The sequence below is a fragment of the Corapipo altera genome, unplaced genomic scaffold (genome assembly GCF_003945725.1).
Source record: "Corapipo altera isolate COAL_440 unplaced genomic scaffold, ASM394572v1 56, whole genome shotgun sequence".
In the NCBI taxonomy this organism is placed as follows: Eukaryota; Metazoa; Chordata; class Aves; order Passeriformes; family Pipridae; genus Corapipo; species Corapipo altera.
Window position 1 is genome coordinate 874,841 of NW_020884896.1, and position 13,121 is coordinate 887,961.

General features: G+C 39.3%; 1 protein-coding gene across 2 annotated transcripts in view; it reads left to right on the forward strand.

Moving 5' to 3' along the window:
* WDFY4 (WDFY family member 4) overlaps positions 1-13,121 on the forward strand; it is a 127,870-nt gene that overhangs the window by 23,538 nt on the left and 91,211 nt on the right. For both annotated transcript variants that reach the window (XM_027648205.1, XM_027648206.1), the window contains exons 13-18: positions 2,674-2,767; positions 8,875-9,089; positions 9,613-9,713; positions 10,669-10,876; positions 11,139-11,215; positions 11,913-12,131. In XM_027648205.1, coding sequence (XP_027504006.1) covers positions 2,674-2,767; positions 8,875-9,089; positions 9,613-9,713; positions 10,669-10,876; positions 11,139-11,215; positions 11,913-12,131 — 914 coding nt within the window. The remainder of the gene's footprint in view (positions 1-2,673; positions 2,768-8,874; positions 9,090-9,612; positions 9,714-10,668; positions 10,877-11,138; positions 11,216-11,912; positions 12,132-13,121) is intronic.

A 13,121-nucleotide genomic window follows, 5' to 3' on the forward strand; every position in this document is an offset into this window, starting at 1 on the left:
TAAAGCAAGGCTTCCTATGTCCTTGTGCTGTTTTGCCTGCTGAGCTGCAAGACTGTGAAATAACTCAATAGCATTCATGAAGAAATTAATCCTGTAAATTGGGATCCATTCCATTCGCAGTGTCTGTTTCAGGACCTTTTGGCTTTGGTTCTGGGATATGAAGGCACAAGAGGGAGCCAAATTAGCTAGAGGTGCCTGGAGACTGACCATGACAAATGTATGCAAACACAGAAGAGGAACATGTACTGGAAAGCTGTCAATCATCAGGCCACATAGCCTGGATACTTTTCCAGTAGTAAATTTTATGAAAATAAAAATAAGAAATCAAGTTCCCATAGTTTCTGCAAGCGTGTAGTTCCCCTGAAGCAGCTTCCTCTCAGCTGTACTCTAAACTCACAGTTCCCCCTGAAGAAGGCTTCAGGCTGCAACTATGCAGCTTGAAAGGAGGAACTTGAGTGCAGTCAGTGTAGGTGGTCTGTGATGTCCCATCCCAAAACCTATATTTAACATCCCAAAGTTAGTATTTTAGTGCTGGATAATATTCTAGTCCCTTACACTGTCCTGTGGTCAGTGATGCTGCAAGCTGCTGGGCCACGGGGGAATTGACCCTGTCATTCCCATCTCAGAAACAGCCCTCTGTGTTCCTGCTCCTGCAGTAATGTTTGAAACACCTTCTGTGGCAGATAGGTTTCTGGTTTTCCTTTTGCTCCTGGTGATCTGACATAGCTTGCTGCAAGCTGTGTTAACTGAGGCTGATCTCTCTTTGGGAGAGAAGCCCTTCTTTGTGCCCACCTGAGCAGAATGGCTGCTGCAGCTGCTGTTACTAGAGACTCACTGTGCTAATGGCTCTTCAGGTTCTTTGTGACGTCTCATTTTGTCCCCAAACCCTCTTATTTATCTTATTTTTAAGTAGCAGCCAGTGCAGAGCAGATTTGCGATTCATACCATGATACTGGTGACATAGATGGAGTGGAATCATGGGGCTGACTGGATAGCCCTGGGGCAGGAGTGTGAGAGATGGGATATTTGCAGGAGCAAACTGATATGGCAAGACAGCTTTTGTACTAAGACAGGCCATAAAATGAGGAGCTCCAAGGAAAACCACACAGAAGGCTGGAAATAAGGCTTATATAATATTCTTAGAGACCATTCACCAGCTTTGCTGCCTATTCTGGACACACTTCAGCACCTCAATGTCTTTCTTGTAGTGAGAGGCCCAGAACTGCACACAGCACTCGATGTTTGGCCTCACCAGTACCATGTACAGGGGGACGATCACTGCCCCTGGTCCTGTTGGCCGTGCTGTTTTTGATACAGGCCAGGATGTCATTGACCCTCTTGGCCACCTGGGCACACTGCTGGCCCATGTTCAGCAGGATGTTGACCAGCACCCCAAGGTTGTTTCCAAATAGGAAGCTTTCCAACCATAATCTCAACCCTATTGATTTTAGTGAGCCTGGATTTTTCTCTTTAAAAATGATTAGGGTTTTTGGGGACAGATGGGAGAAGAACATATTTTCAGAGCATACTTTTTTATTGTTTGACATTTAAAAGCTCACCCACATTCATGTCAAGTACAAATGTGTGTATCCACACTGGAACCACTACTGCAGCAACGCGTTATACTAGATCTGATTTTGATTCATTGCACAGCAAATATTGCAAATGAGCAATTTATTTGAAAATATCTTTCTTGAGGGTGCAGTAAGAATTATTTGTCACTGTGTGGCAGTGTGCTACACATTACTAGTTGCTCTGATATATCAGATAAGCCTTTTTTTGGAAGTGGCTAATAAACATGTTTAATTGCAGCCTTTTTACCTTCCTTTAGATCCCTTGTAAAACTTTGGTTTTTTTAAATGCTCACTCTTTTACTTATACCCTTTGTTTTATACAGTCCATAAAGCATATTGTACATTATTATTTTGTCAGTCTAAATTCGGCAGTTAGATGCTGCCTTTGCTTTTCTTGTGAGTTCTATTTGGGAAGGATGTTTCTGACAGTGCACATCACAACTCCAGTTCAGAGGTGCACCCAGAAATGCCGATGATACTCTGAACAGGATGAGCCTGCAGTGCCTGCACTGGAGCTACTGCTATGCTGTGGCTTCATCTTTGAGATACATCTAACGTCTAGCCTGCATCATGGCATAAGGAGATCTTCTCTGTGGTGTGGCACAGATATTCGACTTTGATTTACTAGTTTAGACAGATTCTGGTGTTGAAAGGGGAGGCTGGCATACTGATTTCACCAAGACTACCTTGTCTTTGCTTGTTTCTGTTATGTTTTGAAGTACTGAAGTTACTGTATAACCAAAGTGACAAACTGCTAGAAAATAGAGAGGATAACACTGGTTCTGGACTGATACATCAGTGATTCCTATGGTTGTGTCTTTTTTTTGTGCTGCAAGTACCTTCAAAGGCATAGTTCATGTAAAGAGGCAGCTGCACATGCACAGGAACGTGCAGGTCCCTGAGGTTTGAGCTCATGAGCAGGCAATGTCCTGTTGTTTTTACTCTAAGGAGGCTTCCAGCTCATCCAGGTCGTCTGTATTGTTTGCTTAGTTTCAAATGCTGAGCCTAGGAGGATTTAACGCTGTACTCTGCTGGAACATTGTTGGACCCTCTTTGCTACTGTTAATGATCATTATGATGATGTGTCTTTTTACTGCAGCTTGGAAATGAGAGACTGCACCATTGTACATCCAGGTGCTGTCTGTGTCATGGTGAGGTTGCTGCCAAAGCTGTACAAAGAAGGACATGCTCAGGTGAGTCTGAACATATCAAAGTGCCATCTAAACAGTGTCTTCTACTTTTCTGTAGTTTTATTTCCAGGAATTGCTTACTCTTTGCAAATGTGGCAGTACTAACATTTACCTAAAACACTGTCAGGAGGAACAGCACAAATTTCACCGAGTCAACGGATTAAGAACAACAAAGGCTCTTGGCTATCAGTTTGACTAAGTGTTTGTATACCTGTCTGATGCAGTACATGGATTTTGGTCCCAGAATACTTATTATAAAGGCACAGTGTAGAAATCCCGTGAAAATTGTTTAAAGTATTGCTATTGGACCTAGAAACCAGAACAGTCTGGCTCCTCAGACTTACTGGTCCATAAACTTCCAATGCAACTTAGAATTTGCTTTGCTTTGTCAAACCTTCCATGCACACAACCGCTCTGCACAGCCATATTTGCTATATTGTGTCTGCTATTTGGTCTAAAATACTTGGATACAGTTAAACTACATACATTGAAATAAAACCAGATTGTTCATCCAGAGCTATGGAAGGTGGGAGGGCAAGTTACTGCTGGCACATCCCAACTTTGTTTAGTGGAACCAAGCCATCAGCTAGTGAAATTTTGTTAATTACAGTAATTAATTTCTGAAAATCAAGTAGAACAGTTAATTAGATGAGACTGTCATCAAGAAAGCAGAGTTGGCTCTAGGACTTGAGCTCTGTAGGAGAGAAAGCCTCTCAGACCCTCAGTAGATGGCAGTGTTCTTAAAAATATGAAGGACTAGAGCACAAATTACAGCGACCTCAGTTATATATTTATGTTAATCTTTTGTTTCTTTCTTACTCCTTTTTTCTTAGTCAACAATAAATTATTGCCGGTAGTGTTTGTTTAGTATTGCTGTTGTGAATAGGATTATCTTATGTAAAATGGGACCACTGTTATGCAAGGTCCTGATTCAGACTCCAGCCTGGAGTTAACAAATGTCTTGATGAGTTTTTCACCAAATAACCCACAAAAAGGGTAGAGGAAAAATAGAATTTTTCCTGGCTATTTTTATTTAAAAGTGGGTGAGAGAATGAATAGAATATTTCAGAGCTTGGGAAGCTCGCTGATGCTGCCAGGTACAGACATGAAAGGCAATGCCTTTAGTCATAACATATACCACTGCATGAACCCTTATGCAATGAGATGCTACTTGGTACACAGTAGTTAGGTAAGATCTGATACAAAAGGTGGAACTCCATGGCTAGTGAAGGGGAGGTACTTGGTAGAAGGAAAATAACTGAAGGAGTTACTCTTTGGATGGATATATTCTGTCCCAAGCAGGGTACTATTCTTTTTTTTTTTTTTTAGCACAACAGTGTTTGACAGTTATGTGAGAGATGAAATTATGTCTTTGTGAATGGAGCTTTTTACTGCAGATTTTCATGAAAAAATCTGAAGGGACTGTGAAGGACCAGGAATCAGAATGGGGAAGATCTCAGAAGTGGAAAAGGATGTACAGTGATTGAATTTAAGACTGAGTCAAATAGTACATTTTTAGGAGCAATTTTGGAAAAGAGACAGTAACTCATCCCTTTAGTGCCGTGATGGATATTTTAGGCCCAGGTATCCAAGAGTAATCTGGAAAAATCTTCAGAATCAGTTCAGGTCATGTGCAATTCCTTTGCTTTCACTGAATTGGCAATGAGAAAGCACTGCTTTTACAGAAACATTAATGGAACTCAATAAAATTAATGTACTTTGATTCTGACTCTCAGGGATAATATCCATTTCCTGCCAATTTTGCAACTTCTCAGTGACCTTTGTGAGACCCAAGCAGTGATGGGTTGAAGCACTCTTGAGGCTGTCAGTATAGAAAAAAACAATAGCAGACGTTAAAACAGGTGATTTTGCACTTCATCCATCTCTTAATACTCTCTAGAATGAAACTTAAAAGCTGAGGAGAATAGATTTGTGGATGTATATTACTGCCATTCCTAGGTATGACCAAAAAACACCAAACATTTGAATGTCATATGGGTATGAAAATTTACTTAAAACTTTAAAACTGCCCAAGAGACAGTCTTTGAGTCAGTAAACTCTGTTTAAAGGACATTGCTCATGTTCATGCCTATGACTCGTACTAAACTATTTTCCATCAGACTGCATAATGTTTGCCCAAGTAAAAGGTAGACTTTCCTTTTATTAATATGCTGCCTGTTCAGTGATGAAAGATAGCATTACACATTTCGAAAACTAAGTAGAGATAGGTTACCATACATTTTAGAGATGTGGCCCAGGATATTCACTGTGGTTTTTTTACCTTCAAAAGAAAGATATTTCCTCTCAGACACATCTCATCCTTGCCTAGAATTGTGGAACTCTGGCTTTTAGGATTCCAGAGTGTCAAGCCAGATCTTTCTCGTTTGCAGTGTCAGATACGGAGATCTCCTAGATCTGACAAGCCTGAGTAAGGGAAAGGAAACAACTTCTGAGAAGAGAATCAAAGCATGATTCAGTTCTATGTTATCATCCCAATATATTTCTTTTGAGTACAGGAAAAAAAAATCTTCACATGATTCATTACAGAATTTATCTATGCTTTTGTTAAGTATTGTTATTGCTTCCACAGCTCATTTTGTGCTTTCTGTTTCCATTCATGTCCCTCCTATGATGAATTGCTGTCATATTCACTGTTGTGAAAGTAAAATATTGTCCATCAAAACGAGTTTTGCACCTTTTAAAAAGACCTTTATCCCTGTTTTAAATTTAGCCTAAACTACTTGTTCTCACTGCAGATGTTAACAGAGTAACATTTTTCAGGTATTTGTATCTCTCAAAAATGAAAATTATTTCTAAATGGAAAAGGTCTCTGACATAGAAGACTATGTGACATTGAGATTTGTCTGCCTTTAGACTTATATTACTGATTTTACTGCTAATGTAACTGTTAATGTCACAGAGAATTCCTAAATTACTGCACTGCATTATCTGTGCAAGGAAAATCTTCAGGCATTTGGCCAGAACTTCATTCCCCTTTGGATTGTGCAGCTAAGGTTTTGGGATAAAGGAATGGAGAATGGATCAAAACTCTGGTAGGAGGCTTTTAGTTAGAAGTTTGCTTGTTCATTGATCAGCTAGCTTCTGAAGCTTTCACTGTTTATACAAACTAAGAAATTTTTTTTCTGTGCTTCCAACCCCACAACCTGCCCTTTTATTGTCCTGTTTCTCTTGCTGTCACTTTCTCCTTAAAAAGCAGTAAGTGACTCGAAAGTTGCATAAATTCTTGTTGGTAATGTACCCTGGATTGAAGAGATAGGACCTCTACCAAGAATCCCTGGCTTAACTATACTGAAGATAATTTTCCACTTTGTCTTCTATTTCATGCAATCATATTATTTATAAGGTGGCAGGACAGCTTTGTCTTCCCTTCAGATGTCTGATGAACATCATATTATAGCACTGCAGAGCTTGGAAAAATAAGAAGGAAATGCTGCATTCAGCTAATACTGTGGGGAAAAAAGTACTGCAACTAAAAGTAAGTGGGTGAGCAAGAGGTGTGTCAGACCACCAGAATTAACAAAAGGATTCTTAACATTAAGAAGAGATTTTATTGCCTAGCTTTAAATAGTTAAGGCTTGCTAGTGTATTTCCTCTAGAAGGCAGTAGTAACCCTGGTATTTATATGAGCAAAGATCTTTAGGTTCTCTTACATGTTGTACTGAGGCAAAATGTGAAAAGCCTGATGAAGATGTTGTGACTTATTTGGGGCATTTAACTATGCCCTGTCTTGTTCCATGTTTTTGAAAACGTAGAAACAGTTCATGCAGTTCAAAATACTTTTTTCCTTGCCTATTTGCAAAGAGCAAAAACCAGTTATACATACTGTCAGCAAAGTAAGTTTTGCTTGTTAGTGGGTGAGAGTTAATCAGCAAAATATTATGAAAGAAAGGGAATGTGCTTGCAGTTGAGAACAGTGCGTCAGGAATTTAAGGTGTGATAAACTGATGAATATTTTTATGACATATGATTTTCAACAGTGACTCAAATTCTCTAGAGACAGTGGGTTTTAAACTGATGGATGTCTACCTTTTCTTTTGAAAGCAGAATTTAAAGTCCTGGGTCCCTTGGAACTTTTTTAAAGCTCTTCTTTTGATGCTTTGATTTCTTCATTAGTAAAACTAAATCTGTGATTTGTTAGGAAGTTAATTCTAATTTTCTGTGAGGGGCTGCTAGCTTTTCAAGTAAGAGGTACTCTGAGACTGAGAAGTAACTTTGCTTTTTTCAAATGCACACAGAATTATTGCTATGTCATTCTTAAATCTCAGGAAATTGCATCCTGATGAAGTGAATGCAAACTGCCAAAGGTTCATAATTTTTGCTCATCTTGAACATAGCATAAAAATCTTGAAGATGAATAATGGTGAATTAAATTCAGCTACCAAGTTTTTAAACTATGGGTTCTTAGGAGCAAGAATCTGGGAAATGCTTAAGCAGATTGGGCAAATTGCTACGTGACATTTTACCCTTAAGACTCTAATTTGAGGCAGACCTCAACTACATTCTAACTGCACCTTCAATATCCTGATTCACGGTGCAACCAATAATATGTGCTAAGAAAATCAATCCATGCATATAGAAACACACAGCGTGGTTTCCTGGACACCTTTAATATTTCTACTAAAATCTCATTTTACTGGAACAAAGATCCATGAAAACAACACGTTTTATTCAAAACAAGGCAATATTGGTATTGACAAAGCTGCTAAGCTAATGAAAACAATCAATTTTTTTGTATGCCATTATGCTTTTATTGGATTTATTTTGGAGTAAACCAGTTGTTTCACTTAGTCAAGACCTGCTGTTTAGTTGTAGTTTTACATATCTTGATACTTTCCTGCATATAGTGAGAAATGGAGTAAGCTATTAATTAAAAGATCCAAAAAGTTATGAGTGAGACTTTGAAACACTGTAGCAGTAAGTGCCTCTGAAAAATAGTATAGTTCAGTCTGGTGGATGATTTCTACATGTAATGAGATGCACAGAGAAAATTGTGTCCCTGGCAATGAACAGTCCTTCAGAGAGAAGAAAATGTTATCCAAAAAGCTCATGCTTCAGATATGAAAAATAGTAGTTTAGTTTGCAAAAACAGTATGGATGTTATAAGGGATATGCCAGTATTATTATCTAAGTGTTGCATCTGGAGACACTTTGAAAACAAATTGTTTGTTGGCTTGGAAATTGTCCTGTAGTAGTTTTGTTTGGTTGGATGCAAAAGAGCTGAATTCCTCTTTACACTTAATAAGCTAGGTTATCCTGAATCGAGTTGATTCTCATTCGTGTTATAAAATCAAATCCCAGTGCCCCAGTTTGCATGTCTGCCACCATTGTTGTCCTTTTCTTTAAAAGTTTGCATATCTGTTTCCTGGAAAAGTGTATGAGAAAGCAGGAGAGCTCCTGGGAGTAGGGAACAATTCGTCTTTGTAAAATTTGTGTTTAAATATATGATCCAGTTACTTTTGTGTGAAATCTAGTTAGGTCAATGGGGTACAATCCACTCCTAAGTGGGAACAAAATGCTCTAAAAATAATTTATGGGAAATGGGATATTTTAAGATCATTAAGAAGCAATAATGAAGTAAAGCTTCAATTCAGCAAAACATGTAGATAAGTGTTTAAAATTAAGTAAGTGTTTAATGACATTGCTAGATACAGTTTTGTTTTAAAACAGTACTTTTAGAATGAAGAGTAGATCATGCCAGTATGACTCTCCACAGGCTTAATGTTAAATATATTCTGAATTCCTGGGTTGGTCTTGGAGCTTATGCCTAATAACCTGCCCTTGGTGGTGGTCCCTTCTTTAGAATGACAGCTGAGAACCCTGGTCCTTCACTACCATAGTGTTGAGGCACAAAAGCTGAACTATGGATGGCTGAGCAGCTCTCAGATGAATATATGGATACTGTGCAACTGCAGAACTTTACAGAAGAACCATGTGGTTGCACTTGAGTCTGACCTTAAGAGCTTCTTTTCTGGGCCAGATTTTTACATCCAGAGATTTGACAAATGAAAAAACCAATTAAATAAAATAAATCAGCTACCATGTGCAATTTTAGTTCCAGCCCTCTGACTTCAGTTCTGTGTCCATTTCAGCTTTCACAGGAAATCCAATATGCTGTGGTTGATCATATCCAGTCCCTGGTGAAGTCAGAAAAGAGTCGTCAGGTGATGTGTGAATCTGGGTTGCTGAGCACCATCATAACTTCCTGTCAGGATGCCTTCCACAATGAGAGTCATCCGCTGCATCTGCCCCTCACTAGAGTGTTTGAGAAGCTTGCATCACAGGCTATTGAACCAGCTGTGTTAAGGTATCAGATTGTATCTAATGGAACAATTTGCTTTAGTGCAATTTTTTGTGAAGTTTATATAATAATCAGATGCTTCATGTAGTGCTCTAATTCAGCAAGACTCAGCCTTTTGTTTCAAGTCTCAGTTAATACTACTTTCTCATTGATTGCAGGATATGTGCTTAAATGACTTACTGAAGATGGTGTATCTGTAGTGTTCTGCTGCATCATCTCTGCAGGGGTTGAAAAGCCATTTATGAATGAACTAATTAAGTAATTGCAAAACAACTTCATATGGAGAAGCTGTTTTCTGAAGAGTAAAAGTGACTTTCACTTACCTCTTATCTCAGATCCACGTCAATAATAGATGCAGAAATAAAAAGTGTAGTCTTGATTCTCAGTCTTTAAAATTTGGCGTTCAATAAGAAAGTTGTGCTCCAGAGGGCTGAGCTGTATTTGCGTGGTTGCTCTGACTCCAAAGTGTCTGGCTTCATTGTTTTCCTTTTTTTAGTTGCTTTCTTAATTTATTTTTTTTTCACGTTAGGCAATTTCTTTGGCTGGGAGGTTCTCCAGTACTACCTTCCAGGCACAGCACAAACAAGACCAAGGTCCTTTCATGTCAGGGGAGTGATTCAACTAATGCAGGTAAGCACATAATAAATAGCCTATTGAATGACTGGGTTATAGATGTCTCCAAAATGACAGGAAACTTCCCTTGAGTAGGTTGCTCCAAGACAGGCATGGTGAAGGTGGAGTATGGCTGAAGTTCTCTACTGGCCATTGCCCAGGTTGGGTGGTACTTGACCAACACTGAGAGCTGATCTAATGATCATCAGAGATCAAATTATGTAATGTCTTAGCTCAAGCTAGATGCTGATTATAGACTCAGACTTTCCTAGATCAGACATGGAAGTGATCTATAAAAATACTAATGATATTCTACAAACCAAGGAGGCTGTCTCATGGTTTTGCAGCATGTTTTTCCTGTGATTTATATCTAGAAAGAGAATAAAGATGTAAATAAAAAGACACTGCTTTTTGTAGTCCCTAGGGTATCCTAGTAGACTGCCTTGCTTATACAGGCTATTTTCCAGCCAAGTTCTCTTCTATAAGGTATTTTGCAGGTGAAAGGCTACAGTAATAGTATTTGGCTCTTATACTGTTCTCATGCCCATGAGACACCTGATACAGCATGGTATAAATTTCGGTCTTATGTTCTTTGCAGTCATTCTTCAAATCCTCTCCCACGTGTTGCTTACAACTGTTCTGTTACAGCAGAATTGAATGGTCTGTGTATAAGAAAAATGGAACCAATGGGTTGGGGACCTTTTTTACCAGCAGTGAAGTCTGGATCTATCTGAAGATGTGTGGGGAGAAAATACAGCTATCGTTTCTGTAGAGCTCATCTCTCCTGCCAGCCTCCCATTTTGGAATTCCTTTAGTGCAATATTTTTTTGTATTTCTGCAAGATGCTGAGGATGTGTTATTTCAAGAGCATGTAAGGCTGTTCTTAGCAGTGATGAATAGAATATGGGCAACATCTGTGACTGGAAAAAGTGTTGCAGACACTGATCTGGTTAGACACTCTATTATCTTGTAGGTTCAGAAGAGGACACGATGGACAATAAAACTGATCCTCAGACAGTTGTGCCTATCAGCAACTCTCCTTGGTTGTCTAAGGGATCTGCACTTGCACTCCAGACTGCAATGAGTCTCATCTCCATGACATCACCTCGAAACTTCCAGCTACACGGCACTGCTTTGGCTCCATCGTTTGTGGAGTTTGACATGTCCATGGAAGGCTATGGGTATTGTTGCTGTTGCTTTTTTCCTGAGCTGCTCTGTAGTCTCCAAGCCCTTACTCTGGACACAGTAACTATTCACTTCTCTCTTTGTCTTAACCTATTTATGTGCCCTATTGCTGCATCCCTTGCAGCAATTTTGCCAACCTGTTTTGTTATTGCTGATAGCCTGCTCTTTGCCTTGCTACCATGATTCTGCAGTATTAAGTGACTGGTGGCTTTCAGGTATGATTTTACATTTTTGATGAATGGGTGCTTGCTTCTGTAGGTGTTTATACCTCCCTACCTTGGCCACTGTTATGGGACCCAGTGCAGACCAATCTGTCTCGGGAGGAACTGGCATGGGTAAGCACTGTGACTCAGCTGTAGCTTCCTGTAAGCACTCACTTTTCAGCCCCACTGAAAGCATTCAACAACTGTAAGAAACGGCAGCAAATAAGCTGTGTATTTCAAAATATTTCTCTGTGTCCCAGACCAGCTCTGAACTGTGTAATTCGAACTGCTCAGCAAAATGCAGTATCAGATGCAGCTTAATAGTGTGATAAATTAAGATTAACATTAGCAGTAAAAATTTAAGGCAGGCTGCTAAGAAAACAGTCTTAACAAATCAGAGCCACCAGATTTTTGGGTAATCTCCCATGGCAGCAATAGCACTTGTCACTTAATGGGGTTCTCCTAAACATCAAAATCCTCTGTTGGGTGAACAGTGAAATGGCTGTACCTTTTGCTTCCTGAATTTTTGCAAAATTTAAGAACTTGTTTCCGGCTCAGTGGTTCCTAATTGATGAGCTCCATAGCATGGAGTTCTAGTAGTCATTTCTCATCAGTCAATTTTAGGTCATTTATACATATGCACAGATTCATATGTGCAGTCTCTGTGATATTGAATACAGGCAGTGAAATCTAATAGAACAGAAATTAAACCTCATAATCTAACGTCAGTTCTTGCATGATTTGGACTAGAAATGCAACAGAAAGCAGTTTGCTAGTGGCTGCACAAGGAATACAACTTCCTTGCTGCCTTTTTGTTTCCTGTCTACAGGCACCAGAATGTTCCCTCCCTCAAGTGGCCTGACACTCTCCTGCTGGTTTCTGATTAGCAAGTTTGGGTTGGTGCACAACAATCACCCAGTCCGTTTCCTTACGGTCGTGAGGCACATGTCAAGAACAGAGCAAGAATTTGTTTGCCTTTCTGTAAGCTTCTCCCCACAGGACCTTTCTTTGGTCATTTCCACAGAAGAAGTGGAATTCCAGCCACTTGGTAAGGCTCTTTTCAGTTAATCTGCAGTGCTGTGTCCTCTGATTATCTAGAGTTTTTCATTAACAAATTTCCTCTTCTTTGAAGTACTCAGGATATTAATGAGATTTACCTCTTCAGTTTTCCTCCTGCGACCTGTTGTGATTGTAATTCTTGGCCATGTTTCAGTTTTACGTTTGCTGTAGGTATTGTGAATTACTTTGTGGCCTGCAATATTCTATGGAAAACTTTTGAATGTCAGTTATATTGTTGTCTGCAGTTGTGGAGACTGGGCTTGAACCAGCAGGTCTCTGCCTGTTCTGTGTGATACTAGACAGGTTTGGAGAGTAGGACTGAGGATTTGGGGTGTGATCTAGCTTCCTAATGAAACAACTCATTTCCTCTCCTCAGTTTCAGAATGTTTTCTATCATATCAGCCTGATAGTATTTTTCCATGTTGATGTTTATTCCTTTTTCCTTATTGAGTAGAGTAGGTGCATCAAATGTAAATGTGAATGAGTATTCCAGAGGAGGTTGAGAATGGAGTGGGAATAGTAGCTGGGATTTTTTTCATGCACAGCTGACTTTGTGTGAGTGCTCTAATTGCCTTAGATGTAAAATTCCAGCTCGCTTCTTTTCATAAAAACTACAAATTAATATACAGATTTTTATCATCTCATAAATTTACTAGGATTTTTCTTTCTGTGTCGGGTAACTCAGTGAATATCCTGAGGGGTTCTCCTCTTAGAGAATATGTTGACTTTGTCCTAGTTCAGTCTAGTTTTGCAGCATTGAGACAACTAGCAGGTTGGGAGGATGGCTGTATGCTGGAGGGATCTTAGGTGTTGTGCAAGTCTTAGGTCCTGATAATAGACCTTCAGGGAGCATTTTAAAGGTGTTGAACATAATAGAAAGAAATCATAGTCTACCCACAGAGAGTTATGTTTCTTTCTGTCACATTTGATAGTTGTGTACCAGAGGCAGGAGAAGGTGGGAGACTTACTGTTCAATTAT